The following is a 25,336-nucleotide window of genomic DNA, read 5'->3' on the forward strand; positions in this document are numbered from 1 at the left end:
GAGTGCAGAAGCGGCCCCCACCACTACAAACCCCTTGGTGGCATTTCCCACGGGGTCAGCCCAGGGGTCAGTGCACCAGTGCCGGGAACGGGGAATGTCCGGAGCCCAGATCCGGCCTCCTCCTCCTCTGTGCGTCCTGGGCTGCCCTCCCGAGCCCTCTGGGAGGCTGTGCAGGCTCCTCCAGGGAGCTGGTGTTGAGGAACCCCTGGGAGCATCCCCTAGGGCCCCGAGAATGTCCAGAGCAGGGGCACGGCCAGGAGGGAGGCTCAGCTCCTCCCTCCCCCTCTCCCCCCACCCTGGGCCCCGCCGTCCAGCCAGGAGTGGGGAGGGCCCGTGGGCCGCCCAGCAGGGGTCTCGCCTTTGCTCCTGGGAAGGCCTCGCTAGTGTGTCCGGCACAGCACCAGCTGGCGACTGGCCCCTTGAGGTCCTGGGTGCCAGGGGGAGGGGGCGGGACTCTAATTGGTCACCTGCTGCAAAGGGCAGGAGGGGCGGGGGCTCTGGCTAATGGGCAGGTGGCTGCCCTGGGGGAGGGATGTCTGGGTGGCAGCAGCAGGCGGGGAGGGTCTCCTCGCTCCTCCTGGGACTTTAGCGGGGACTCGCTGGACTAAGGGGGTCTCCTTTGCAGCGCCCTGAGCTGAGGGCTCTCCTGAGTGGTGCCCCTGCTCCCCGAACTTCTCGGCTCCGGGGGACTGGGGCACAGGCAGCCTGTCCCCAGGGGTCCTGTCTGCCTGCTAGGTGAGGTGGCCGGCGCCCCAGGGCTCCCCTCCGCAGCCCTCCCTGATCCGGTCCAGGAAGTGAGAAACCGGCCCCCCTCCACCTGCCCTCACGCCCCGTTCTCTGGCCTTTGCAAATTTGGAGCCACCTCCCCAAGCACAGCGGAGGGGGGGGCAGGGCCAGCGGTGGCTGCATAAATCAGGAGAACGGACTCGACTCCCCCGTTCCGACCGAGCCGCCCTGGCGGCCAGAGCAGGCTCCGTCCCTCTCCCGCTCCCGCTGCCTCGGAAGGGCACCCACAAACCCCACAAACGCCCGCTGCCTCGGAAGGGCACCCACAAACCCCACAAACTCCGTCTTTCCTTCGGAGGGAGGCGTGCCCCGACTTGTTCTGGGTTCTTAATTTTTGATCAGGGACGCTCCTCGGCTAATTATTTGGCAGTAATGAGGGAGGAGGAATCAAGCTGTGAAAGTTGCCCAGCGCTTCTACAGCGAAGCTGCAAATTAGAAACCGAGGTATTGGTAAACAGGACGCTAATTGGATTAATGTGGAAATAATGAAATCGGATAAAAATAGCAAAGTAGACCAAGTAGACCGGTGCGAGATGGGGTCAGCGCAATTCCAGGAAGGGGCCTGACCCGCGGCTGGTCGGTTCCGGTTCTGAAAGTCTTGGGCTGAGTCTGGCGGGGCAGCGAAACCGAAAGCCGGCGGGCGCGGAGCCCCTGCCGCCAGCCCGGGGCTCCTGACCCCAGCGCGGGGCTGCCCGCGGAAGGCACAGCTGCCGAGGGGGCGGGGGCGGGGCCCTTTGGTGCCTTCTGAACTTGGCGCTGTCCCCCAGCAGGAATCCACAGCGCGAAAACTATGTGGGTTTTGGAGACTTCGGGCTTGGGAGCGGGGCCCTTGGGTTCACCCTGGGAAGGCTCCCCGGCGCTCCCCGCAAGTTCCCAGGTGAGTTTCTCCAGGACAGTGCCAAGGGCAGGCTGCTGGGCAGAGGGGTGAAGAAGGACCTTGCCCGGACGCTGGGGGGGGGGGGGTCAGATTTGGTAAATGAGAGGCCTGCAGGGCCCCAGGGGCGCTGGGGAGGAAGCTGCCGCTGCTGCACAGGGGCGGGGAAGTGAAACCTGGGCCTGGCCACAGGTTGCGTCAGCGGGCAGGAGGCTGTGCCCTGCGGGGAGCTGGGGGCAGGACCTGGTAGAACCTTGGGCAGAGGGCGCACCCCGTGGGGGCAGAGATCGCCCTGCAGGTCTTCGTCTCCCCGGGAGGGCTCATCGTTCCTGGAAGCTGCAGACTTCACAGCAGCTGCAGAATCAGGAAGGACCAGAGATCCTGCCCCGGCTCCCTCTCCGCGTCCCCCAAGGGCCCGGACCCCGGATGGAACTCAGGCCGGTGACTGGCGGCAGCTTCATAGCACTGACACTTCAACCCCTGCCCCACCAGAGAGGCCCCCCAAGTTTTCTACTCTTAACCTCCATCAAAAGGGGGCAGAAGTTGAGGTGCAGGTGCCCGACTGTGGAATTGTCCAGAGTGGGCTCAGGTGCAACCCAGATCTGTCACATAATGTGACCCTTCCAAGTTGACCTTTGTGAGATGAGGGGGGCGTATCTCCCCGAAGAGGGGTGTGTGCTGACGCTGGCCACCGCGGTGATGTGGTCCCGCGGGCCTCCCTCTCCAGACGGGTCTGCGCCACCAGCTGCAGGCGGGGCCCCTGTGCCATTGTACCAGGGTGTCCCCGGGAACTGGGGAGCTTCCAGGTTCCCTGCCCCACCCAAGGGAGGGTGGGGCTGAGCGGTGGGAGGAAAAGCTGGAGAGGAGGCTGGGGAGGAAGGAAGAGGATGGGCAGGAGGAGCCTGGGAGAGGCGCGCGGGGCAGAGACAGTGGAGACGCTGCGCTGGCACCTCCATCACCTCCATCGGGCGGGTTGAAGCCGACGCGGGCGGCCGTGGGGGGGGCGGGGCCGGCTGATCTTGATGTTGATTTTGCTCTTTCCCTTCCACCCTTGTCTGGCTGTTCCTGCCCCTTTCCTGTGGGTGCCACCATGAGGGGCCTGAGACGTGGCAGCTTTCGGGCCTCAGAAACCCTGCTTTGGGCCACCCCGACGGGCTGGGCCTTACCCGCGCGGGCACGGAGACTGCGGGTGCTGGGTTGCCACGTATTCCCTGTCCCCGTCCTGTGGCTCGTGAACCGTATTAAAGTTCCTTCCCATTGAAGAGTTTGTTTTGTCTCGATGCGGCGCATGGCCTGTTTCGATGCGGTGCAGAACCTATTTAGAGTGGGCAGGTTTGGGGGTTCTGGGTAACCCTCACCCTGCCCTGTAAGAGTCTCCCCAGGTCCTGGTGTCCAGAGTTCAGATCTCTTGAAAGTGACCTTAGAAAAGTAACGCAGAGCCTGGATCCCCCACACGCCCGGCCCTCGCCGCGCCCGGTGTCTTCACAGTAAGGGGACCCGAGCTGCACCCCCGGGCCCAAGGGCCGGAGCCCACATCAGGAAATGCTTGTTTCAGTTCTCAGAATTCTCCCTCCTTGGTCATTCACCATTACTCTTGCGCTTTCGGCTCAAGCCCGTGGGTAGGGCCTGGGCAGGGCTGCAGCGCCGGGCTGCAGCGCCGCCCTCTGGTGGAAGCCCCCTCCTGGGACAGGCAGGGGCTGGGGGGGACACGCCAGCACGTGGGGGGAGCCGGGTGGGTGCTTGGGCCATAGGGACGGCTGGCAGCCCGGGAGCATCTGCCCGTGGGCCCCTCCCTGCCCCTGGAGGCCTCCTGAGAGAGGGCCGGGAGGCAGCAGCAGGCCAGGGATGTGGCTGAAGAGCCAGGGGCCACGTGTGCGGGACCGCGGCGCCACCCAGGCCAGCCCCGAGGGGCTCTGTGAGGCCTCCGGTCCTGGCTGCCCTTCACTGACCGCAAGGTCCCCTGCGCAGCGGGGGTGGTGGCCCTCCGGGCCCACGTGCAGGGTGCTCCCGGGCCTGTGCTCCCGAGGCAGGCTGCTGTGCGACCCTCCACCACACCTTAGGGAACCGGAGGCGCCGACCGGAGGGGCTGAGGGTGAGTGAAGCCCAGTGGTGGAGGCCATGAGAGTACCTGGGGAGTAACGGGGAGACGCGGCCTGACCCCACCAGCCCTCCTGCCCTGCCCACGGGTCCCCAGGGCAACCTCTGTCCTCAGAGACCCTGAGCATCCCCCTGGCCTGACATCTGCCCCGCGCCGGGGGCTGTCTGCAGGCCCCAGCTGACCCCACACGGAGGCCTCACGGGCGGTGTCTCAGAAGGAGGCGATCGTGGAGCCGAGGCTCTTGAAGGCTCAGGTGCTGGCCTCATCCACGGCCACAGGCTCTGTGCCAGGCGGCCCCGGAGAGCTAGGTGGGCCAAGGGGTTCCTAAAAGGGAGGCTGAGGGGGCGTCAGAGCAGCTGGGCTGGGGCAGGGAGGACGTTCTTGGAGGAGCTGAGTTCCCTCGAGGCAGCTCCCGGGGTGGGGAGCTGCCACTCCTTGACTTCGGTCCCGTGAGCTCCCTGGGACGCTGGCCACGGGAAGGGGGGTGAGTGTGCTCCCCAGCCTCTGGCCGCCTGCGCCCTACCCCATAGCACCAGACAGTGAGGGGGCCTGCAGGGGTCCCCCGAAGGAGCAGAGGCTCTGACCTCGCCGGAGCCCCGCAGGAGACTGGAGGAGGGCCCCGCGGTGCCCCCAGAGCTGCCAGGTCCCCATGTCAAGGCTCTTCGCCCGGGGCCCAGTGTGACGGCGCCGCTGAAGCCGCCCGCCCGCACTGTCTCCAGGGGAGGTCGGGAGAGCCGGCTAGACCCGGTGTTGGGGCTGCCCCCTGCTTCCCGGCTCACCGGCCAGCGGGCCCCATGGGCAGGCCCTCCCTCTCTGTGGGGGCGGCCGGGGGTCACCCCTACCCCCGCCGGGAAGGGCAGTGAGCACCCCCCAGAGTGCCAGGCCCTTGCGGCCCGTGCTGAGGAAGGGCAGCCGCACCCGTCCTGGGGTGAAGGAGAGGGAACGTGGTGGGGGGCTGGGATTGCCCCGCTTCTCTGCCTCTTTCCTGGGACCAGGAAACCCATGATTTCCACCACCGCTCATTCTGCTCTGTATGTGTGGGGGGTGTGCGTGGTGTGTGTGTTGTGCGTGGTGTGTGTGTGGTGCCTGGTGTGTGTGGTGCCTGGTGTGTGTGGTGTGGTGTGTGTGTGGCGCGTGGTGTGTGTGAGGGGTGCGTGTGGTATGTGTGTGGTGCATGGTGTGATATATATGTGGTGTGTGTGAGTGTGTGTGGTGTGTGGTATATGTGTGGTGTGTGATATGAGTGGGGGGATGTAGTGTGTGTGGTGTGGGGGGTGTGGTGTGCGGGTGTGGGGGGGTGTATGTGTGGTGTTTGTGGAGTGTATGGGGTGTTGTATGTGGGCGTGTGGGGTGTGTGTGGGGTGAGGGGTATGTGTGTGGTGTGGTATGTGGGTGGTGTGTAGGGTGTATGTGGTGTGTGTAGGGTGTATGTGGTGTGTGTGGTATATGTGAGGGGTGTATGGGGTGTGGTGTGTGTGGGGTGTATGTGTGGTGTGTGTGGTATAGTGGTGTGGTATGTGTGGTGTGGTGGGGTGTGTGTGGTGTGGTATGCATATGGTGTGTAGGGTGTATGTGGTGTGTGTGGTATATGTGGGTGGTGTGTGTGGAGTATGGTGTGTGTGTGGTGTGGTATATGTGTGGTATGTGTGTGTGTGTGTGTGTGTGGGATGTGGTGTGGGGGGGTATGTGGTGTGTGTGGGATGTGGTGTGGTGTGCGGGTGTGTGGTGGGGGGTGTGTGGTGTGCGGGTGTGTCGGGTGTATGTGTGGTGTATGTGGTGTGTGTGGGGGGGGTGTGTGTGGAGGGTGTGGGGTGTGTTTGCAGTGTATGTGTGTGGTGTGTAGGGTTTATGTGATGTGTGTGGTGTATGTGGGGGGTGTGTGGGGTGTGGTGTGTGTGGTATAGTGGTGTGGTGTGTGTGTGGGGGGTGTGTGTGGGGTGTGTGTGGTATGGTGTGTGTGGCGTATAGGGTGTATGTGGTGTGTGGGGTGTATGTGGGTGGGGTGTGGGGTGTGTGGTATGTATTGTGTGTATGGCGTGGGCTGCGTGGTGTGTGTTGTGTGTGGTGTGGTGTGTGTGGGGTGTGTGTGTGTGGGGTCTGTGTGCTGTGGGGTGTGTGTGCTGTGTGCTGTCTCAGTTGCGCTGGGCTGGCCGGTGGGGGCGATGTCCACCTCTGCGGAGGGTCCCTCTGGCGGGGTCATGGCCACCCATGCCCACTTGGCCCTGGGCCTTGCTCTGCTCTGCTGGGGAGTGAGGGGAGCGTGGGCCACCCTGGGCTCCCGGGGGAGCAGCGCCCTGGCCCGGCCCGCGAGGAGGGCAGGGCTGACCGGCCCCCCAGCCTGAGGCTGGGCCCCGCCCCGCCCAGGCCAGCCTGAGGCTCTGGCCCAGCTGCCTCGGCTCCAATGTCATCGCCTAGGCGACCAGGACGCTGCGGGTCTGCCTGGCCGCCCGAGGGCCTCTGCCCGCTGCACCGACCCGGGCCCGCTGGCCAAGGTAGGCTGGGGCTCCGCTGGGCCGGGGCGGCTCCCCTTGCAGGCCCCAGCAGGGTCCTGCCCCGCCCGCTGCGGTGGCTCCTGGGGTCACCGTGTGAGGGACCCCCCCACCCCCGTGCTGGAGGGGCTGCTGGGCCCGGGCAGTGGGTAGGGACAGGCATGTGGTGCCCATGGGCCAGGGCTGCAGCGTGGCCTCTGGAGCCCGGCACCTGGGGGGTGGCCACGGCTCACAAAGCCTGATGGACGGGGCGGGGGCTTGTCCTCCGCCTCCTGGGACCTGCCGGCAGCCCCTCCACTTCCTGCCGAGGAGCCCGTGGTGCCCAGGCCAGCACCAGGGCTGTCCCGCGGGGGACCCTCCTCAGCCTCACGGGGCCTCCAGCACCCCAAGTCCCGCACCCGTGTGTGGCCCCAGCCAGCCCGGCCTCCTGGCAGTCACCACTGCCTCCAGGGTCGCCCGGGACCTGCACGCGGGCGTCTGCTTCCTCTCCCTGGCCCCTGCACCTGGTCCCCGGCCTGAGGGGGGCTGGCGGGGCGGGCTGTGACGCGGGCAGCATGAGTGCACGTGGGTGAGCCCCGCCCAGCTGTGGCCCCATGGACAACAGGCAGCGCGGGTGCAGCCAGAGAGGGCGGGCACCTCCCGGGGCGCCAGCCCCTGGTCCCCCACTCCTCCGCCTGTCATCGGAGCACCGGCCTGTGCTGGGCCTCCTGGGCGGACAGACAGAGGAAGCCATCCAGTGCTGGGCACTGCGGGAGGCACCCAGGAGGGCTGAGGGGCAGGGGCACAGGGGAGACCCCCCCAAGGGGACGTGAAGTGTGCTCGGCACAGGCAGCCTGACCTTGCCAGGACAGCCGGCTCCAGCCTGGGCTCTGCCCTCGAGGGGCCTGGAGGGTGCCCAGCGAGGGGGTAGCCCTGGAAGCAGCCCTCCCAGGGCAGGACGGGGGTCCCTGGGACTTGGCCCCCGGTTACCAGCAGGCACACCCGGTGCAGCAGCAGCGGCCCCAAGCTGCAGGGACAGGTCCTGTGCCCGGGGCACGGCCACCCCTTGGACGTGGGCAGAAACCAAGCCTGTCCAGATGTTGAGAGGCGGCCGGAGGCACGGACCCTGCAGCTGCTGAGCAGGACTTGATGCCCACCCGCCCCCAGCGTCAGCCCCGCTGGCTTGTTCGTGGGGGCCTCAGCTGCCCCCCGCCACCCCCAGCACCACCCCAATCTGTCCTGGGCCCACTGTGACCCGCTTCACTGGCCACCAGCTTCTGGGCTCCCCACAAGGTCCCCTGTGCCCTGCCCCTCCCTGGACCCGCAGATACGGGCCAGGACCTCAGGGCCCCTCTGCCGCCACCCCACATTCCTGCTCCTGCTGACCCGCAGGGCCGGCCGGCCTGACCTCCGGGCGCCTGGCACTGGGGAGACTGGCCTCTGGGGCTCGCCCAGGACAGGCTGCTGCCGGGGTGGCGAGGTGGCTGCCCGAGTCCAGCTCAAGCCTCCACTGGCACTTCTGGGCTGCGTGGCCCTGGGCGAGGGTCCCCCCCACCCTGTGCTTCTGTGGGAACCTCTGGAGGGGGCACAGCAGGGCCAGCCCCAGGATCTCTGCGAGGATGGAGATCAGCCCCGAGCGGGGGGCCAGGCGGTGGTCTTGGGGAGAGACACGGGGGAGCGGCGTGCAGAGGTGGGGGCCGTGGGGGGCGCTGCGGGGGGCGCTGGCGGCCGCTGTCACCCGGGCGAGGAGACCTGCGGGTCGGGGGCAGCAGGGGGCCTGGACGCCAGAAGTCCCTGGACCGAGCGCCTGGGTTCGGGGCGTGGAGGAGGCGGCACCGGCAGGGCGGGCAGTTCTTGCTGCCGTCTGCGCTGCACACGGCACATGCCCCCGGCGGGGGAGGGGCTGCTGCGATGGGCGCAGGCGGGCGGTGCCTTTGGGGTGCCCTCGGGTGGGCCCCGGGTGCAGCCTGCGGGACCCAGGTGGGGGCTGGCGGCTTCCGGAGACGGCCTGCCTGGGCCTGCCCGGGCCTGCCCTCGCCCGCCTGCCTCTCCCCTCCGCGCTGCTCTCGCTCAGACGACCCACTTTGTCACTTCCCCTCGGCTCTGGGCTGGGCCTTCCCGGCGGGCCCGGTGTGGTGCCGTGAGGTGCTGCCCGGGGCTCAGCCGCGTGACTCCCCGGGCCGTGCCGAGCCGGGCGCCGGCGGTGGGGGCAGAGGCCGCAGCCAGGAGCCTGGGTCGTCAGGCACCGAGCGCCGGGCCTGGGCTGGGCTGAGGCCTGCGGTGCAGAGCGGGAGGGTGTGGGCGCCGCGCGGACAGTGGGAGCAGCAACAGCAGCTCGTATCTCCGTCTGAACGCTGCCCCTGCCCTGCGGGCGGGACCGAGAGTGGGCACTCCGCACTGCCCACGGGGCAGGGAATGGGGGGGCCTTTATTTTTTCTAAAGGTTTACTTTGATTTATTTATGCATATAAGAGCTGGGGGGCAGGCCAGAGGTACAGGGGTGAGAGGGTTCCCCAGAGACAGAGTGGGGGGCAGAACAGGCAGGTAGAAGCGCACTGCTGAGGGGAGCAGCGGGGAGACAGGCGAGGTCTGCCACGCCCCGTGGGCAGCTCCTGGCCGGGGATGGACTCGGGCCGCAGTGGCTGGTGATAGCGCTGAGACCTAACCCCTGCGCCAGCAGGAGGCCCTGGTGACTCGGCCGGCACCTCTCCACGGGCCGCCAGGCGGGGGTGGAGGTGGCGGGTGTTGAGAGCGGGACGGGGGGCGTCCGGGGGTCCTCACCACGCCTGCACGGCTCCGCGGTGGACCCGGCAGTTCTGTTCCCGGGGCCCGTCCGTTCTCGTTATCCCCCCGTTGAGCAGTTCCCAGCCCCGTCCAGGAAAGGAGACGCGTCCGTCTGCCCCCGCTGGAGGCCGCCACCTGGGCCTCGGCCGGACACCCCCGAGCCGGAAAGGACTCTTTGGTCTGTTGAGACTTGCCTTGAGGCTCTGGGGGTCAGTCTGGGGGGGGTGAGGCTTGGCTACCAGCCCCAGGAACCCAGGAGCAAGTTCATCCTGATCTCCAGGCATCGGGGGGCCGGGGTACCCACAAACGATGGTGCATAAGGCCCCAGAAAGGTCCGCGGCCCGGGGCCAGGCGTGAGCGGGGGCGCACGGGCCGCGGAAAGCCGGCTGCGGGCTGCTTCATCTTCCCAGGAGTTTCTCCGCTGGCCGCTGGAATGCCAGCAGCTGTTTTCCGTGCGTGTGTTTACACACGCGCTCCACGCGAGCTTGCTCCCGGCTGCAGTGAGCGCCGTCCGTGGTCTCGGGAATGAGACGGCCTGTCTGCACATGGAGGTGGTTGCCAGCGCTGCTGACGACTTAGGGGTGAAGGGTCTCACTTCTTCAGATGTACGTCATCACCCACCCCCACCCCAAACCCCGATGATCTTCCCCCTTAGCCCTTTGAGTGCCTCCCCCTTTGCTCCCTCCCCTGCCCTCCCCGCCTGCGGCCTCAGTTCTGTAGCCGGATGCCAGGGTCTTGCTCTGGGTGGGTGGGTCTCTTCCTGTGCGTTGTTTCTCCTGTCCTGGGCGGGGGGAGGGGGGAGCTCCCCGCATTTCTCTTCCTCCTCCGATTCATTTCGTCAGCGTCATCCCCTCCAGGTGCAGCCAGCTGGGCACAGGTGGCAGGGTCCATCTTGTTCACGGCCGAGTAGTACTCCACAGTGTCTGCCGCGCCTTCCTCTCCGCGTCCTCGGGCCCCCGGTGTTCCGTGACCCGGCGCTGCGCAGCGCCGCAGCCTACACAGGGGTGCAGCTGCTCCCCGGAGTTGGGGCTTTAGTGTTACTTGCGTGGACTCCTAGGAGGGGGTGCTGGGTCCCCCCGCACCCTGTGCGGTGGGACGCAGGGTGGCGCTGCCGGCAGGGCTCGAATTCACTTGGCCGTCCGGAGAGGCGGGGGCGGGGCTCCGGGTCGCAGGCGGCCCTGTCGCTGGCCAGTCTCGGGGCTGAGTGTGACAGCGAAGGTGGGGAGTGGGGGGGGCTCCTGTGCAAGCAGACCTGGGGGGTCGATGCTCCTGCCCCGCCGCGGGTGAGGCGAGGTTGAACGGCAGCGGGAGCGGAGTCCCTCCGGAGCGCGGAGGACGGGGTGGTACATGGCTCCCGGCAGACGCTGGGGGCCGTCTGCGAAAACCACAAAATCCACGGGGTGGGAGAGGGAGGGTGGCCCCGGGCCCGCCGAGTGAGCCAGCCCCAGCACCCAGTACTCAGGCGCATCCTCCAGGCCCGGGCACGGGAGGACGGTGAGGGCGGGGCGCGGGGTGTGAGCTCCGGGGACGGCTGGCGGTGGCCCGGGGTCAAGCGGGAGGGGGCGCGGGAGGCCGTGGTCCCCGTCAGAGAAGGCGGGGCGCACTCGGGTCTCCCACAGGGCAGCCGTGCCCCCTGCCTCGCCAGAGCCCAGAGGACCGGCTCCCAGGGCGGAGCAGGGGCGCCTGGGGGCTCAGGGCTGGGACGAGAGCCCTGGCCTCAGGGATGCGGGGTTTGGCGACAGGAAGGGTTTGGGTCAGAGACCGGCCAGCAGGGGAACCTGGGCTGGTCAGCTGCTGGCTCTGGCACCTGGGTGCGGGCACCTGGGCCTCCGTGACGCGGTGACGGTTCTGGTTTCCGCGGCTGCCCGTGCGTCCCCACCGGGCACTGGCTGCCCTGGACATCGGGCACTCGCTGGGGGCCCCCGAGAGTCTGCCCACACAGGCCTGTGTGTACGGGGTCCTGCGCCCTGGAGGTGCGGTTGGTACCATTGCCCTGTGGAGGAAGGGCGGCACCCCTCCGCCCTGAGCGGGCCCTGCGCCCGCCGTCAGTTGCGGCAGCCCGTGGGGCGCCTTGCTCCTCCAGACCCCGGTGGCCCCGCTGGAAGGGCGGCTGTTTCCTGGGTGAGGCAGGCGGGTGAGCCTGGCAGGGTGAGCCGAAGCTGGGTGGGGGTTCCCCGGGCACTCCCGGAGCCCGCCTCCTCGCCCTGGGCCAGCTGCTTCCGCATCGCACGGCGCCCTGCCCCGGGGTGGGAGCTAAATCCGGCTCTCCCTGCCAGCCGGGCTCCATGGGCGCAGGGGGTGGCTGCCGTCTTGGGGTGACTGAGGGCCCCAGCCACGCCCTCCTCGCCGGGTCTGGCAGGAGGTCAGGGCAGTTCTGACCTGGCCCCACGTGGTGAGCCTGGACACAGGCTGCCCAGCGCTGCCAGCCATGTGGCCGGGGCACACAGGGGGCAGGTGAAGATGGCCGCCGCCCCTGCTCTGGGGGGCGGGGGGCACTGCTGACCCTCACTCCAGGAGGGACCTGGCCCCCGCCGCCCACCGGGCAAGGACAGCCCTCTTCCAGGGGCGCTGGGGGAGCAGAGGCCTGTCAGCACCGGGCGCCCCAGGAGGCAAGGCTCTGAGTGTCCTCTGGGAGCCCGGCTGGGTCACCTGCCCGGAGGGGGCCATTTTGCAGAAGGGCCAGGTACCTCCCTTGGTCCCGGCGACGTGCATGGGCACCCGGCCCCTCCACCCAGGTAGGGACCTCTGCACCCTCCAGACCAGGCCGGGTGGGCCCGGGTCTAGCTGCCCCAGGGCCTCGGGCTGGTCAGCGGGCGTCTGAATGGCTGGGAGGGGCAAGGGACAGTGGAGAGAGGCAGGCTGGGGGCGGGGGGTGCAGGGCGGAGTCCTTTGGGTCCCGTCCTTGCTGGCCTCCGCGAGCCCCGAGCCTGGGCCCTTGCTGAGGGGAGGAGGCCCTCTTCCTCGGCACACGGGGCCCAGGTTTTTGGAGGTGCTTTGGGGGCCTGCATGGGGTAGGGCCACAGGGACACGCAGGCCCAGATCCTGCCTGGCCGGCGAGGGTCCGTGTGAGTCATACGGGGAGCAGGTTTGCCCCCCGGGTGGTGAGGGCTGTGTGGGGCCAGGCCCTCAGCTGACCCGGGGAGCTGAGCCTGGCCTCCCCTGCAGTAGCGCTGCCAAGGCCCTGTCCTGCCAGCCTCCGTCCGTCCCTGGCCCGGCGGGCAGCGGCTGCTGAGTGCAATGAGAGCCAGGGGCCCTCGGGCACCAGGGGCCTGTCTCCATGGGGCAGGGTGCCTCCCGGGCGGGAGCCGCACCCCTCCCCCACTTGTGTGACACCGAAAATGTGGGCAGATGTGGCCAGGTGGCCCCAGGGAGCAGAGCCGTTGGGCTGAGGTCTGAGAGTCAGTGGGGCGTGGAGCCGGGGTGACGCTGGCTTGGTGGGGCCCTGGGGCCGCGCGGACGGTGCACCAGGAGTCCTGGGCGGGGGGTGTTTGGGCTCCCCCCAAGGGTGATAGTACAAAGGTAGAGTGTGCACCCCCTGGATTTGGGGGCCCCGGACCGCCCCATCCTCGTCACGGCCGGGGACTCAGTGTGGCCTGTTCCCCGGCACCTGCCACCTGGGCGGGACAAGGTGGCCGGTATCCAGAGGGTCCTGGGCAGCGCCCACCGGCACAGCCAGGCGCGGGGCAGGCATCTCGGAGGCCACAGTTCCGGAAGAGGGCCGGGTGGCCGTGTCCCCCAGAGCTGGCATGCACACCCCACGCACCCCCAGGCTGCTCTGGAGGAAGTGAGGTACAGGGCTGGCGTGGGGAGCCAGTCCCTCAGCCTCACGGGGAGATGCGGACTTGGTTTCCCCAAACCTGGGCGGCAGGTGCTGCTGAGAACATGGGCTTTGGGGGTGCCCCTCCACGCGGCAGTGCTGCTTTTCCCCAGGCCCCACCCAGAGCGTGTCTTCCATGAAAAGTCACTTCTGCGTGCAGGTGAAATTCACAGACATGAAGCCGACCCTTTTAAAGCACACGGTTGGGGACACCTAGCGCAGCCCCCCAGGCCTGTAGCCGCCCCACCTGCTTCCAGAGCACTCCCCTCCCCCAAAGGACCCCTGCCTGCTTCCGGAGGGCGAGCCCCCTGCCCCCGCAGCCACCGCCCTGCTGTCCGCCTCGAGGTTTGTCTGTTCTGGACACTTCGCGTAGAAGGGTCACGGGACGCGGGCCTCCCGCACGGTCCGTGGCTTGGGACGGCACTTGGCACCCCGGCCCCAGGGGTGCGGGACAGGGACTGCCGCTTGCGTGCCATCCCAGATGATCGCCACAGCGCACTTTCTCACGATTCTGAGTGATTTTTAAAATTTGCGAGCGCCACCTGGGGACGTCCGGCCAATCACAGTCACCTCAGAGACGGTGGCCCCAATAGGCCGCCCCTGGCTGCCAGCTGGGCGCGAGGCCGTGCGGGCAGGTGTGTGCGCCCTCGTGACGTCACACCCTCGCCAGCCTGACAGCACGTTTCTCAGCGGCGGTCCCCTGCGAGCGCGAGGCCTCCCTGGGATCACCCACCTCCTAGAGGGAGGTCGATGCCCCCGGTCCCCTTCACTCATTTCACGCGCCCCACCCCCTGGTAGTGCCGCCTGCTCTCCCTGAGTTTCCCTTTGTCCGCTTTGTTTTGTAGAGTCCACGTGTAAGTGAAATAGTGTCCTTCCCGGGTGGGCTGTGTGGCAGGTGTCCGCGCGCCACCCTTTGTACAGCTGCGTAGTATTCCACCGCGCGCGTGTCCTCCCATTCTCCACCCCTCACCGGTGGCGCGTAGGCCGTTTCCACCCTAAACAGTGGGACATGGGTGCACGTGTCATCTCAAATTAGTGTTTTTGCTTTCCTCAGGTAGTGCCCAGAAGTGGCGTGGGCGGGTCACCCGTGATTCTATTTTAGTTTCTTGAGGAGCTGCCACCGTTCTGCACCCCCGCCGCAGCGCACTCCACACCCTCCCCGGCACTTTCATCTCTGTCTTTTTGGTAATAGCCGCTCTCAGGTTGAGGGGATATGGCGCTGACCTCCCTTCTGCTCTGGTCAGTGACGCTGAGCTTCTCCCGTGCCTGCTGGCCACCTGGCCATCTGCCCTGGAGAGGTGTCCATTCAGCGTTCCCACTCACGTGTCTTTTTTTTTAAAGATTCATTTATTTATACAAGCACTGGGTACAGGTCAGAAGCGCGGGAAGCGCGAGAGGGAGGGAGGCTGGGCCGACCCATCGCAAAGGGCCCCAACCTGTGAGCCTCGTGTTGGCGCGGCCCACCCACCCCGAGCAGTGGCCCAGGCCAAGCCTGCCCACCCCGAATGGCCAGCCCTGAGGAACGGGTGGCAGGGTCCCTCCAGCCCGCGCCAGGGCCAGGCGGCCACGGTGGTGCTGCTGCCCACCAGGCCCCGTTCGGAATGGCCGGCGGCTGGCTCCGCTGGGTTTCAGACTGCTCGGCCCGGGGCGGGAGTGACGTCCTGCGGTAGAGGCCTGCAGGCCAGCCCTGGCCGCCCGGTGGACTCCTGCGGCTCGTGTGCTGCAGTGCCGGGGAGGGGGCGACTTGGGCGGTTTCCAACTGAGAAAACCGCCGCATCTTTCCTCTGCTTGCAACTGTGCTGTGTGACCTCAGCAGGCCACGCAACCTCTCCGAGCTTGAATCTCCCGAGCAGTCGTACGAGCCATGTGTGTATTTGGGTACTAGCCCCTGATCAGGGCAGTGATGTGCAGACCGGGAGGCCTGGGCCCGCAGGTCAGCTAATCTGCGGCGGTGCTTTCTGCACGGCCTGTTCCTGGCCATTGTGCTTGGCCTCAGCCTCCCCCCGGTGCCCAGCCCAGCCCCTGCAGCACTCCTGGCTCGTGCCGCTGCCCGGGGCTGGCAGTCTGGCACGTGGCTGCCCCAGGAGCGTGTCACAGGCCACCGCAGCACCTGCCCTCCCGGGGACAGAAAGCAACAGATTGAGGGCCGGCCCCTCCCCCACATGCCGCGGGCAGGTCTGGGCCTGCCTGCTTGGGCACTGCCAGGCGCTGGCCCAGCTGACTCCCACAGCCCCTCGCCAAGGGCCTGGAGGCGCCCTGGGAGCCCTGGCGGGGGCAGGTGGCCTCAGGTTTCCTGCCCCTCCCCCCACCGCGGGACAAGGGGCCCCCCCTGTGCCCCCGGCAGCGTCCTCCTGGGTGGCGGGCCCCATGGGTGGAGCTGGGCATGGAGGCAACAGAGGAGACGGGGTCGCGGGCCTGGCCAGCGGGCCTGGGGTCTCCTGTGAGGCAGGGCCACGGGTGGGTGACCCCGGCCGGCAGCTTTACCGCCTCGGCGGCCTCTCCCATGGCCAGACGGCCCCGGAGGCGGAAGGCTGTGGCGTCCCTGCAGCCGTGGGCACGCGCCCGCCCCACGGCCCCGGCATCCAAGCAGCCCCAGGGCTTGGGGTCAGGAGCACCGTGACCAGACACTCCTCAGGGCCATGAGGGGTGCCTCGGGGGCTGCCGTCCCCGGCAAGGGCTGCTGCTGCCCCCACCTCCCAGCCGGTGGTCCCCAGGCCAGAGGCCAGGCCAGGCCGTCTCCGAGGTCGAGCCCGGCGGGTGGGCAGGAGGGTCCCGCTGCGAAGGAGGGGCCTTGCTCACCGTGCACCTCCTGCCCCACAGAGCGAGCCCTCGGGCCGGCGTGGGCCGAGATGTCCCAGACGTCCTCTGCCGACGAGGGGGCCACCTTCGAGCACCTCTGGAGCTCCCTGTGAGTATGCCCTCCATGGCAGGGCCGGGCTCGTGGCCCCTGTCGGGCGGGAGGGGCAGGCGAGGGTGGGCAGGAAGCGGCCGGCTCGGGCCTTGTCCTGGGGATGCCTCCCAGGGGTGGGTGCTGGGAGAGGAGAGTGCCCAGGCCTCGCTGGCACTCGCACCAGGCCTGCAGAGCCAGGCCGGGATGGGGAGGCAGGAGCTGAGTGTCAGCAGGGAGGAGCAGGCGAGATGATGGCTTTTGGGGCAGGAGCTTCGGATGGGCTCCGGGCCTGGGGGTGTGGGGCTGACGGCGCTGACCCCCTCCTCCCAGGGAGCCAGACAGCACCTACTTCGACCTTGCCTCGTCCAGCCGGGGGAATAATGAGGCGGCGGGCAGCGCGGAGACCAGCATGGACGTCTTCCACCTTCAGGGCATGACCACGTCTGTCATGGTGAGTGGAGCGGGGCGGTAAGTGCTTGTGCTCTCGGGAGCCTGATCTTGAGGCACAGCTTCCGTGGTGGGTTTGGAGGTTGCGAAAGAGAAAAAGCGTGTCAGCCCCAGTCACGTTCAGACGGGCGGCAGGAGTCGATGAGGCAAGGCTGGGTGCAGGTGCAGGAAGGACTTCAGGCATGGCTGCATCCAGGGGTCCACCAGCTTCCTCTCTGTCTCTGTCTTGCTTTTGCTTGGTGTTTTGTTCTTTGGCTCCATCTCCTCTCATGAAAGGTACCAGACCCCACCAGCACCCCCTTCTTGTGGGAGATGACTCCTCTTTGCCCAGAGTCCAACAGACCTGCCTCTCATTGGTCTATGTGGCCCTGTGCCCATCTCTGAGCCGGCCCTGCACCTCTGATGAGTCTGGGTCCCCTGAACAGGGTCCGGATGGAACAGAGGGGCGGGGCTCCCCACCACAGGCACTGAGTTATGGGAGAAGACCCTGAAGGAGGACTGAGCTGGTGTTTCCAGAGACAAGGGGCAGGTTGGGGGCCACGCAGGGCCCTCCTCTTGGCCAGAAGGCAGGTGCTGGTCCAGGAGGTGCCGCTGATGCCCACTGCCAGGTGTGCTGGGCCAGAAAGGGGATGATGGCGGCAGCAGGGGGGTGCAGGGACCCTGGCCTTGGGGAGCCTCTACTGTCCCAGTCACCTCTGCTGGCCCCGACTGTTCCTCCTGCCCAGACTTGCTGCTGGGCACCCTGGGTCAGCTTGCGGAGTCAGCTCGCGACGGAATCCAGAACCCAGGGAGGGCCTGTACGGCATGAGCTGCCTCTGCCTTCCCAGGCTGAGCTCTCAGCCCCAGCGCTGGTCCAGGGCCGCATGCAGGGAGGGGGTGCTGGGAACCCCAGATGCCCTACCCCCCAAAGGCCCCTCTTCCAGAAGACCCTCACCCCAACACACACCTGTCCCGGGCACCTTGGGCATCTGGCAAATAATGGGGACCATGGGGACTCCCATCCCAAGCACCACCATGCAGGGCGAGGGGAGGCAGGAGCTGACCGGCCCTGTCTGCCTCATGGACGCTGGGCGGCGCAGCACCCACGGGCACCCCTGGACCCAGAGGGGGTGGGTTCAGGGCTGGTGCAGCTGGGGTGGGGTGGGCTGGCGGGCACTGAGCCTGTGAATTCCCCTTCTCTGGTCTGAGGGATCCGGCCTCACTCAGGTGGGGAAACCAGGGCAGGGGCTTGGTGGGGCCGGCCGTGTCCTGCCCCGGGGCCAGGGCCGAAGCGTGTCTCCCGTGGGGGCGTTCCTGTTCAGCCACTGCTCCCGGGGCTGAGGGCCTGGCCTCTTATAGATGTGCAACTCTGCCGTTACTGGGGTCAAGGGTTGTGTATGGGGGTTTGTGGGTTCACAATTAATACATAAAATATATGGAATTATGTTAGCCCAGGGGAGGAACAGGCGGGCTACACAGGCGGGTGGGCTACACTGGGGGCCTCCCGCCTGGGCCGGCTCGGAGCTCTGCGGAAGTCTTTGAAATGGGGCCGGGTGACCAAGCTGACGCCAGACTGCGTTACAGCCGGAAACCAAGTGTCAGGCCTCAAACGAGTCCCCTGGGAGGTTGTGGGGGAGGAGGAGCTGCCCCAGGCCCCAAGTGCAGGCCCTGGGAGGCCCGCGTCCGGCCCGCACACCTGTCCAGCCTCCCAGTTCCCCTCTTCGGGGGCAGAAGGCCTGGAGACCCCACAGATGCAGGGTTGGGGGATCCTGGACTTGGGAGGTAAAAGGGTCAGTTTTAGGTCCCTGCGGGACGGGTGCGCTGCCCGCTCCAGCGGGCGGGGCGGGCCGCTGGGACGCAGGCTCGCAGCGAGGTGAGCGGGACGCCCTCGCCTCTGCTAACCGCAAGAAGGCAAATCTGTCTTCCAGTGACGGTTTTCTTAGCAAAAGTTGTGCCTGACAGCTGCCGGCAAAGTCCGGTCCCAAGGTGGGGTGTCCTTGGCCCTCTCTGGCCCGGCCGGGGAAGGAGAGCCAGGCCCGCCTCACCCTGACCCTGGCAGGCCTATCTTGACCAGTAGGGTCGGTGCGGGGCCGAGGGCTGCCCAACCCACCCCACCCTCACGCAGCCCAGACCTCACGCAGCCCAGACGGAGGCTGAGAGAGGCGTGTGGTCAGGTGGAGCTGGCTGCAGAGCCCCTGGGGTCATGGACCTGGCCCAAGAGCCCCCCAGTGCAGGACTGGAGGGGAACAGGGCCCAGGGAGCAGCGGACCACAGAGCTGAATCAGCCCCTCCTCCCAGGATGTGGCCCTGGAGCCTGGACACGGCTCAGGTGAAGCTCAGGCCTCCTGAGTGCCCACTGCCCCGACTGATGCAGTCATGGCCCAGCAGGAGAGCCTCCTTGGGGGGCCCCTGAGTCGGCCCCCAGGCCCTGGCCTTGACCAAGAGTCCCTCGGGGACCCCTCCCACCCTTGGTGGGTCTCAGGACAAGGTCGAGGATGGGTGGAGGCTCAGACGCCCTCCGGTGTCCCGCGCAGACCATGTCCGGCGCCTCCAGAGGCTGTCCTGGTGCTGACGGTGCTGGCCCTGGCCCCCAGGCTTTGGGTGCCCTGCCCCGGCCATGCTGAGGCGGCACGTCCTTGAGGGCAGGGACATGGTCTCTGGGGCGGTGCCGCCCTGGATGGTAACCCTGGCGACCGGGCCTGCAGGTTGCCGAGTGGCGTCTACTGGCCTCTCAGAGGACAGCCCAGGGCTGGCCCCAGACACCCTTGGTGCCACCAGGGACGGCGGGGGAGCGACCCTGGCTCAAGTGCCCCACACCAGGGTCTTGGCGCGTCCTCACTTGTGAAGTTGGGGGAGCAGAGAGTGTGGGGTCCAGTCTGCGGGGACACCCAGCCCTGGGCCTCAGGCCTCTCTCCCGCCACGCGGCCGGCTGACGAGGAAGCCGGTGCAGATGGGCCTCGGAGGGCTGCCCCAGAGTAGACTCCCGCGGGGACGGTGAGCTCCGTGCCGCTGAGCCACACCCTCTGCACTCACACCGCCGCTGTGTGCCTGGCTGGGGACCCCCAGGCCAAGTCTTGGGCTCAGGCCCGCCCCTTCCATGTGGACTGTCCCGGAGAACCAGCCTCTGCCGGCCTCCCAGCTGTAGAAGCGCTCGCCCGGGCCCCAGCTGCCCGGGCCCAGGAGCACTAGGAGGGGGTGATGGATGCTGGGTGTGCGGAGCCAGCCCTGCCCAAGGGGCCCACGCTCAGGGCCCACCCCAGCCCGCCTTGGTGGAGAGCTGGCCCCTGTGGTGGCCTGCGGCTTGGCTGTCCTCGCAGACCTGAGGTGGCGCCCCGACACAGGGGCCCGACACAGGGGCCCGACACAGGGGCCGCCTCGAGCAAAGCCTGCAGGGTGCTGGCCTCTCCGGGGCTGCGGGGAGTGTGGGACCCTGGGAAGGGGGCTGGAGCTCGAGGGTCTCTGGCCCCGAGGGAGGAGTACAGACGGCGGGAAGGAAGCTCCATCATGAGAGCTCGGTGAGCCCCGGCTGGCGTGGGGGTGCCCTCGGAAGCAGAAAGCCTGTTCCCGTCCAGACACCCCCATGCCGGCCTGGACACTGGTCCCAAGCCCCCAAGTCTAGACAAAGGGGAACATTGCTCTGGGGGGAGACCCCTCCAGCTCTGAGGCTGCACAAAGGGGGAGTCAGTGAGGGAGGCCAGAGGTGCTCTGCGAGGCCGAGGCCCCTCCTTCTGCCACTCCCTGTCTGGGGACTCCCCTCAGCCAGGTCTGTCACCCCGCCAGCTCTCCCTCCCGCCCCTTCCCGCCTCTCCTGGCGCCTTTCTCTGGCGACAGCTGGCCTGGGCGGTGGCCTGGGCGGGGCTGCAGGGGCAGATGCTCCCTCCCCCACCCCGGGTGCCCACCGGGAGCCTCGCTACAGAACAGACTCTTTTGGGGGGGGCTGGGCAGCCCAGCTTTACCTGCCTTTTTCCCAGGGAGGAGGAACTGCCAGGAGACCGGGGTGTGAGGGACTTGCTGGACGACGGCCTCCCTTCTGCCCCACTCTGCCCCCACGTTGGGAGGTGGGGGGAGCCGGCAGCTCCCTGGGTGGGGACCTTGGGGTGCCTTGGGGCTGAATCCCCACACCTGGGGTCTCCTTCCTGCCACCCTGGGCCCGTTGGTGTCTTTCACCTCAAATTCCTCTTACCTTTACTCTCCCCCTTCTGCTGCTTACGTAACCTGCCGGTTGAGGGACCAGCCGAGCCTCCCCAGCCGGGCAGAGGGCTCTGCCTGCCCGTGGGTCCCGGCAGGACACCGGCTGTGGGATGCGGGGGCCTGCCGAGTGCGTGCAGTGCCCGTGGGGCCGGGGTCCCCGCTCCAGCCCGCTCTGCGCCCACCCGGCTCTGTATCCTTCATCCCCCTCTGGAGGCCCCACCCAGACCCTCTTTGGTGTAAGGCCCAGGCACACCCGCCCTACTCCTGGCAGGACCTCCCTGCACGGGCCTTCTGGGGTGTCGTGAGGGCCCCTGCCCCGTGCTGCTCGCTGGAGCATCTGGCTAGTGGGTGCACAGCTGCTGCCTCCCGCCAGCCCGGCCCCCAGGTCCGTAACGTCTGCGTCAGTGGGGCTCAGCCCCGAGAGCGTGGCCTGGGTGTGTGACCCCAGCCCCACCGGCCCCGGGGCTCCGGTCCCTCAGCGGGAGTAGCTGGGGCTGGCACGTCAGCTGGTTCCTGGGGCACCCTTCTGTGCGAAGCCGCCCCTAGGGGCCTGGGCGGTCTGGGAGGGGCAGGAACAGACCAGGACACGGGGTCTCTGCGGCGCTCCCGTGGGTTTTCCTGTGGGTGCGAGAGCAGCTGTGCTTTGGGGCCTGGGGGGGTTGGGCCCCTGTGCCAAGGGCCGCTTCCCGCCAGACAGAGATGGTGATGTTATAGTGGGGGTTCAGGCTCCACACCGGGCGCCGGCCCACGCTCAGGCCTCCTCGGGTCTTGTGAGGAGCCCAGCGACCCTCTGGGCCACTCCGCTTGGCGGTCAGGGCGCGTGGGCTCGGGGCTCTGCAGCTCGATCCTGCTTGGTGCCACACCCGCTGCTCCCCGCGGCCACCAGACACACCGCGGGGCCAGGAGGAGCTGTTCCTTTCCGTTGGGCCTCTGGGGTGCCCCTGGAGGACCGTGGGTCCCTGGGCAGGAGGCGAGGTGCTCTCTTTTCCCTTCGGGGTGGCCTGGCCTGGCCTGCGGGGTCTCCAGGGCCAGGCCTGGCCCCCTGTGCTGGGGGTGGGGGCCGAGGTCCCGAGCCTCAGGGGTGGCACCTGAGCAGGAGCGGGTGGGGTTTGATGTGGCGGAGCTGGGCCCGGCTGGCGCCCCCTCCCCGGCAGCTCGTGGTGCGGTGCCGCACATCCTCGGGCAAGCTGGGGCCTGCCTGGCACTGATGAATAGTCATGAGGAGTACGGGGTGGGCCGCGGTTTGTTGTTGGATGCAGCTAGTTGACAGAACCCGGGCGGAGGAGAGAGCGAAGATGCCGGCCCGCGGCCCACATGTTCCAGGGCACCCGCAGCTGCCGCTGCCTTAGCCACGGAGGCTCCCCACCCGCCCCACCCCGCCACGGAGCCCATGCCCGGCCCCACGGCGCGCCAGCCCCCGGCGAGAGCGGCCCCCGCGCCCACCATGCTGCGCGCCAGCGACCCGATGCAGCGCTTCGCCACGGTAGGCGCGGGCGGCTCGGCCTGCCTGGGCGCCCTCTCCACCCCCGGGACCCCGCGGGGCCTTCGCACACACAGGGCTCATGGCCACTCGCTGCCCGTCTCCCTAGCCGGGCACCTGCCGCCCGTGGCCGGGCGGTCACCCAGCGGGAGCCGGGGCGGGCTATGGGTGCCACGCAGGGGCTGGGCAGCTTCCGGGCATGGGGCAGACGCCCGCCCTCCTGGGGAGCCGGGAGCAGCGGCTATGCGGGGCGTGGGTAGTGCGGTCCCTGGTGTGGCCTCCTGGTGCCCCCGCTGCAGGCTGGCAGCCCCGCTATCCAGGCTCAGGTCCACGGCAGCCCCGCCTGGCCGGGCTTGGCGTGCGGGGTGGGCTCCGCTCTGGCCGGCTGTGAGCGCCCGGGGTCTGCTCGCTCGGGGCACGGAGTCGGCTGGGTGGGGCGTGGGCCTGACTTGGTGGGGTCGAGCTGGGGCGAGGACTCGCTGCGTCCTGTGGCCGTGGCAGGGCAGCGGCCAGGCAGAGGAGAGGAGGCTGCAGGCTGCAGGGACCCCTGCGGCCCGGCCCCGGGGACTGGGCTTGCTTTGGGCTTGTCGGTCCCGGGAGCCCTCGGGCTCTGGCTGCTAATTGAGCAGGTCGGGCGGGCGCAGCTGCTCCACGCCGGCCATTCCCTGCCAGGGAGGCAGCTGGGGTGCATGGGGCCCCCGGGACTGTGTGGCTCGCTGGGGGCCCGGCTGGGCAGGGGTCAGGAGAGCCCAGGGGTCCCTGAGCCTCCGGGCTGCAGACAGAGCTGAGAGTCTGGCCACAGAGCTGCGGGGTCCGCAGCCTCTCGGGTGTCGACGTGCACAGGTGTCGGCATGCATGGGTGTCGGTGTGCACGGGTGTCGGCGTGCACGGTGTGCTTGGAGGGCTGCCTGCTTGTGCACGTGCGGCGTGCGTGTGCTGGGACAGGGAAGTGCGCTGTGGCTCGGGCCCGTGTCCCGGGCAAGGCCCTGGCCCAGAACAGGTGAAGGGCGCGGGTCACCAGCCTCTGCGGCCTGCCCTGGGTGCCGTGCCCTCTGGCAACGCCGTGACCGCTCCACGCCCGGCCCTGGGGGGGCCGCAGCGGGGCGAGGATCCGTCCTTTCTGCCACCCCCAAATGCTCCCCCTCTTGCCCGTTTGCCCCCAGCATGGCCCTGGGCAGCCTGCAGCTGAGGGCCCCGGGTGGTGGGTGAGCCGGGCTGTCTCCTGCCCACCCCCCCACCCATGTCTGCTGCCACGCGCAGACAGACCCGAAGGCCTGGTCCCGAGGCCGGTGTCCCTGTCCGGCCGGTCAAGAAGCCGGGGACTCGGGGCTTCCCGCGCCCCCTTCCTCTCCCTGATGTGGGACTTGAGTGGGGCCCCCATGTCCGGGAGACCGGCAGTGGCCACCACGCATGCCTGGCCCGGTGTGACCCCCTCCTCTGCCTGGCCCTCAGCCGCGCTGAGTGTCAGTGCCCGGGTGGGTGCTGAGCGTCCAGGAAGGCCGCTGGCCGGGGCTGGTCCTGCTGGTCTGAGGCGTCTCAGCTTCCCGCCCCAGCGAGGGGAGCTCTTCCCCCCCAGAGAGGCCACACTACCCCGCGCTACCCTGCGAGCTCGAGCAAACCACAGGCCGTCCTGAGGCTGAGCTGTCACCTCGCCCTCTGAAAGCCGGGCCCTGGGTCAGGAAGGACGCCAGGTCAGATGCCCAGCAGCGTGTCCGCAGGCCCTCCCCTTGTGAGCAGGGTGGCCGGCGCTAGGCCAGAAAGCTGTGGACTCGGGGGGAGGGGTCCTCTGAGCAGGTCCAGCGGCAGGAGGGGGGGTCCACTGAGCGGGTCCAGCAGCAGGGGTGTCCACTGAGCGGGTCCAGCAGCGAGGGGGGGTGCACTGTGCAGGTCCAGCAGCGGGGAGGGAGGGTGTCCCTCTGTGAGGGTCCAGCAGCGGGGGTGAGGTGCCCTCTGAGCAGGGCCAGCGGCAGCGCCCAGGGGCTAGATGCTCTGCCCAGAGCAGCTTCTGCATCCTGGGCACCAGGGCCTCCTGGCACTCAGGCCAAGCACTGGGACCTGCGAGGTCTCCCACTAGGGCAGGGTTGGGGGAGCAGCTGGGCGACATTCCCAATGGAACCGGACGGGGAGGGCCAGGCCATCTCCCCGAGGATCCCAAGCCCGCCCCAGCGCTCCAGGCCCCGCAGACGGCAGGGAACTTCCTGGGCGGGAAAGGCCCAGGGCAAGGCGGAGCCTCCCGCAGAGCTGAGCACGGCCTGCAGCGGGGGGGCCCTCGGGTTTGGGTGGGGGCAGGTGGGGAGGTGCAGGGGCTTGGAGTGAGCAGAGGGTGAGGGAGACTCAGAGGGGGGTGGGGAGGGGTGAGCAGAGGGAGGAAGGACCCAGCGTAGGTGCAGGGAGCAGGGGTGAGGGGAGGGGGCCTCAGGGCAAGGGCTGAGGAGGGTGACCCTCTGTCTGGAGCCCTGCTGAGGGGCAGGGCCAGGAAGGGCGGAGGTGGGAGGGTGATGGGCTGGACTGACGGCGGTGGGCACTCGGGGAAGGTGCCCACGGGGCAGGAGGCTGGGCAGGGTGGCGTGGAGAGCGCGGGCTTCCCACCGGACCCCCAGCAGGAGGGGAGGAGGTGAGGCTGCGGAAACTGCAGGGAAGGGGTGAGGGCGCTGGGGATGCCTCAGGGAAGGGGTGGGGGCGCTGGGGACCCCTCAGGAAAGGGGTGGGGGTGCTGGGGGCTGCAGGAGGCGGTCCCAGCATGGCAGGGCAGGGCCGAGCAGGGAGGGACCCAGGGGCACGTCCCCTGGGAAGGACTGGCTTTCCAGGCTCCACGTCCAGCACCAGCGGCCTCCCTGTGTCCCCTCCCCCACTTGCCAGCCCCAGCCCCCACCCCTCCACGACGCACCCCTGCTCAGCTGGCGGAAAGTTCTTTCTTCTTAGCTTGGCCGAACCCTGGAACCTCAGTTCCTCCCTGAGCCAGTCCTGCTCGCCCCCTCGGCCCTTCCCCAGCACGGGCCCCTCCGCCCTCCGGACCCAGCCTGGACCCCTGCACCCCACCATGCTGCAGGGTGGCATCTGCACCTCCGTGGGGCCCTGCCCTGCCAGGCCTCTGCCAGCTGCCGCGTGACCTGCTGTCTCGCTGCCCGAGCCCGGCCTCACTCCTGCACCCAGTCTGCCTGCCCAGAGCCCTCAGGTGCAGCCCCGGGGCTCACGGAGCCTCTGCCCCCCTGGGCCTCCACTTTGAGCCCTGACCCTGGCTCTCTCTCCCCCACTTGGGGTCCCGGCTCAACGTGCCTCGCCAAGGGCTCGCGCCTCGCCTCTCCTGTCACAACCCAAGTCCTCGGCCAGCGGTTGGTGCCCAGCCTGCCCACGGGGGGGGGGCTGGGAGCTGCCTGCGGCCCCTGGGGCCTGGTGGGCCGGTGCCGGAGAGACAGACAGACAGACAGACAGACAGGTGACTGCAGAGCCTGGAGCTGCTGGCAGTGGTGCTGGGGAGGGGGGCACAGACACCCGCCGCACCCCACCGTCTGTGCCCCCCTCC

General features: G+C 68.8%; 1 protein-coding gene across 3 annotated transcripts in view; it reads left to right on the plus strand.

The window, feature by feature from the left end:
- Positions 1–15,674: 15,674 nt before the first annotated feature.
- Positions 15,675–25,336, plus strand: part of TP73 (tumor protein p73) — a 30,044-nt gene continuing 20,382 nt past the window's right edge. For all 3 annotated transcript variants that reach the window (XM_037498964.2, XM_037498965.2, XM_037498966.2), the window contains exons 1-2: positions 15,675–15,734; positions 16,047–16,167. In XM_037498964.2, the coding sequence (XP_037354861.2) occupies positions 15,676–15,734; positions 16,047–16,167 (180 nt within the window). In that variant the 5' untranslated portion in view covers position 15,675. The remainder of the gene's footprint in view (positions 15,735–16,046; positions 16,168–25,336) is intronic.

This window comes from Talpa occidentalis, unplaced genomic scaffold, assembly GCF_014898055.3.
Source record: "Talpa occidentalis isolate TD23 unplaced genomic scaffold, MPIMG_talOcc4v2.1 talOcc4.9, whole genome shotgun sequence".
In the NCBI taxonomy this organism is placed as follows: Eukaryota; Metazoa; Chordata; class Mammalia; order Eulipotyphla; family Talpidae; genus Talpa; species Talpa occidentalis.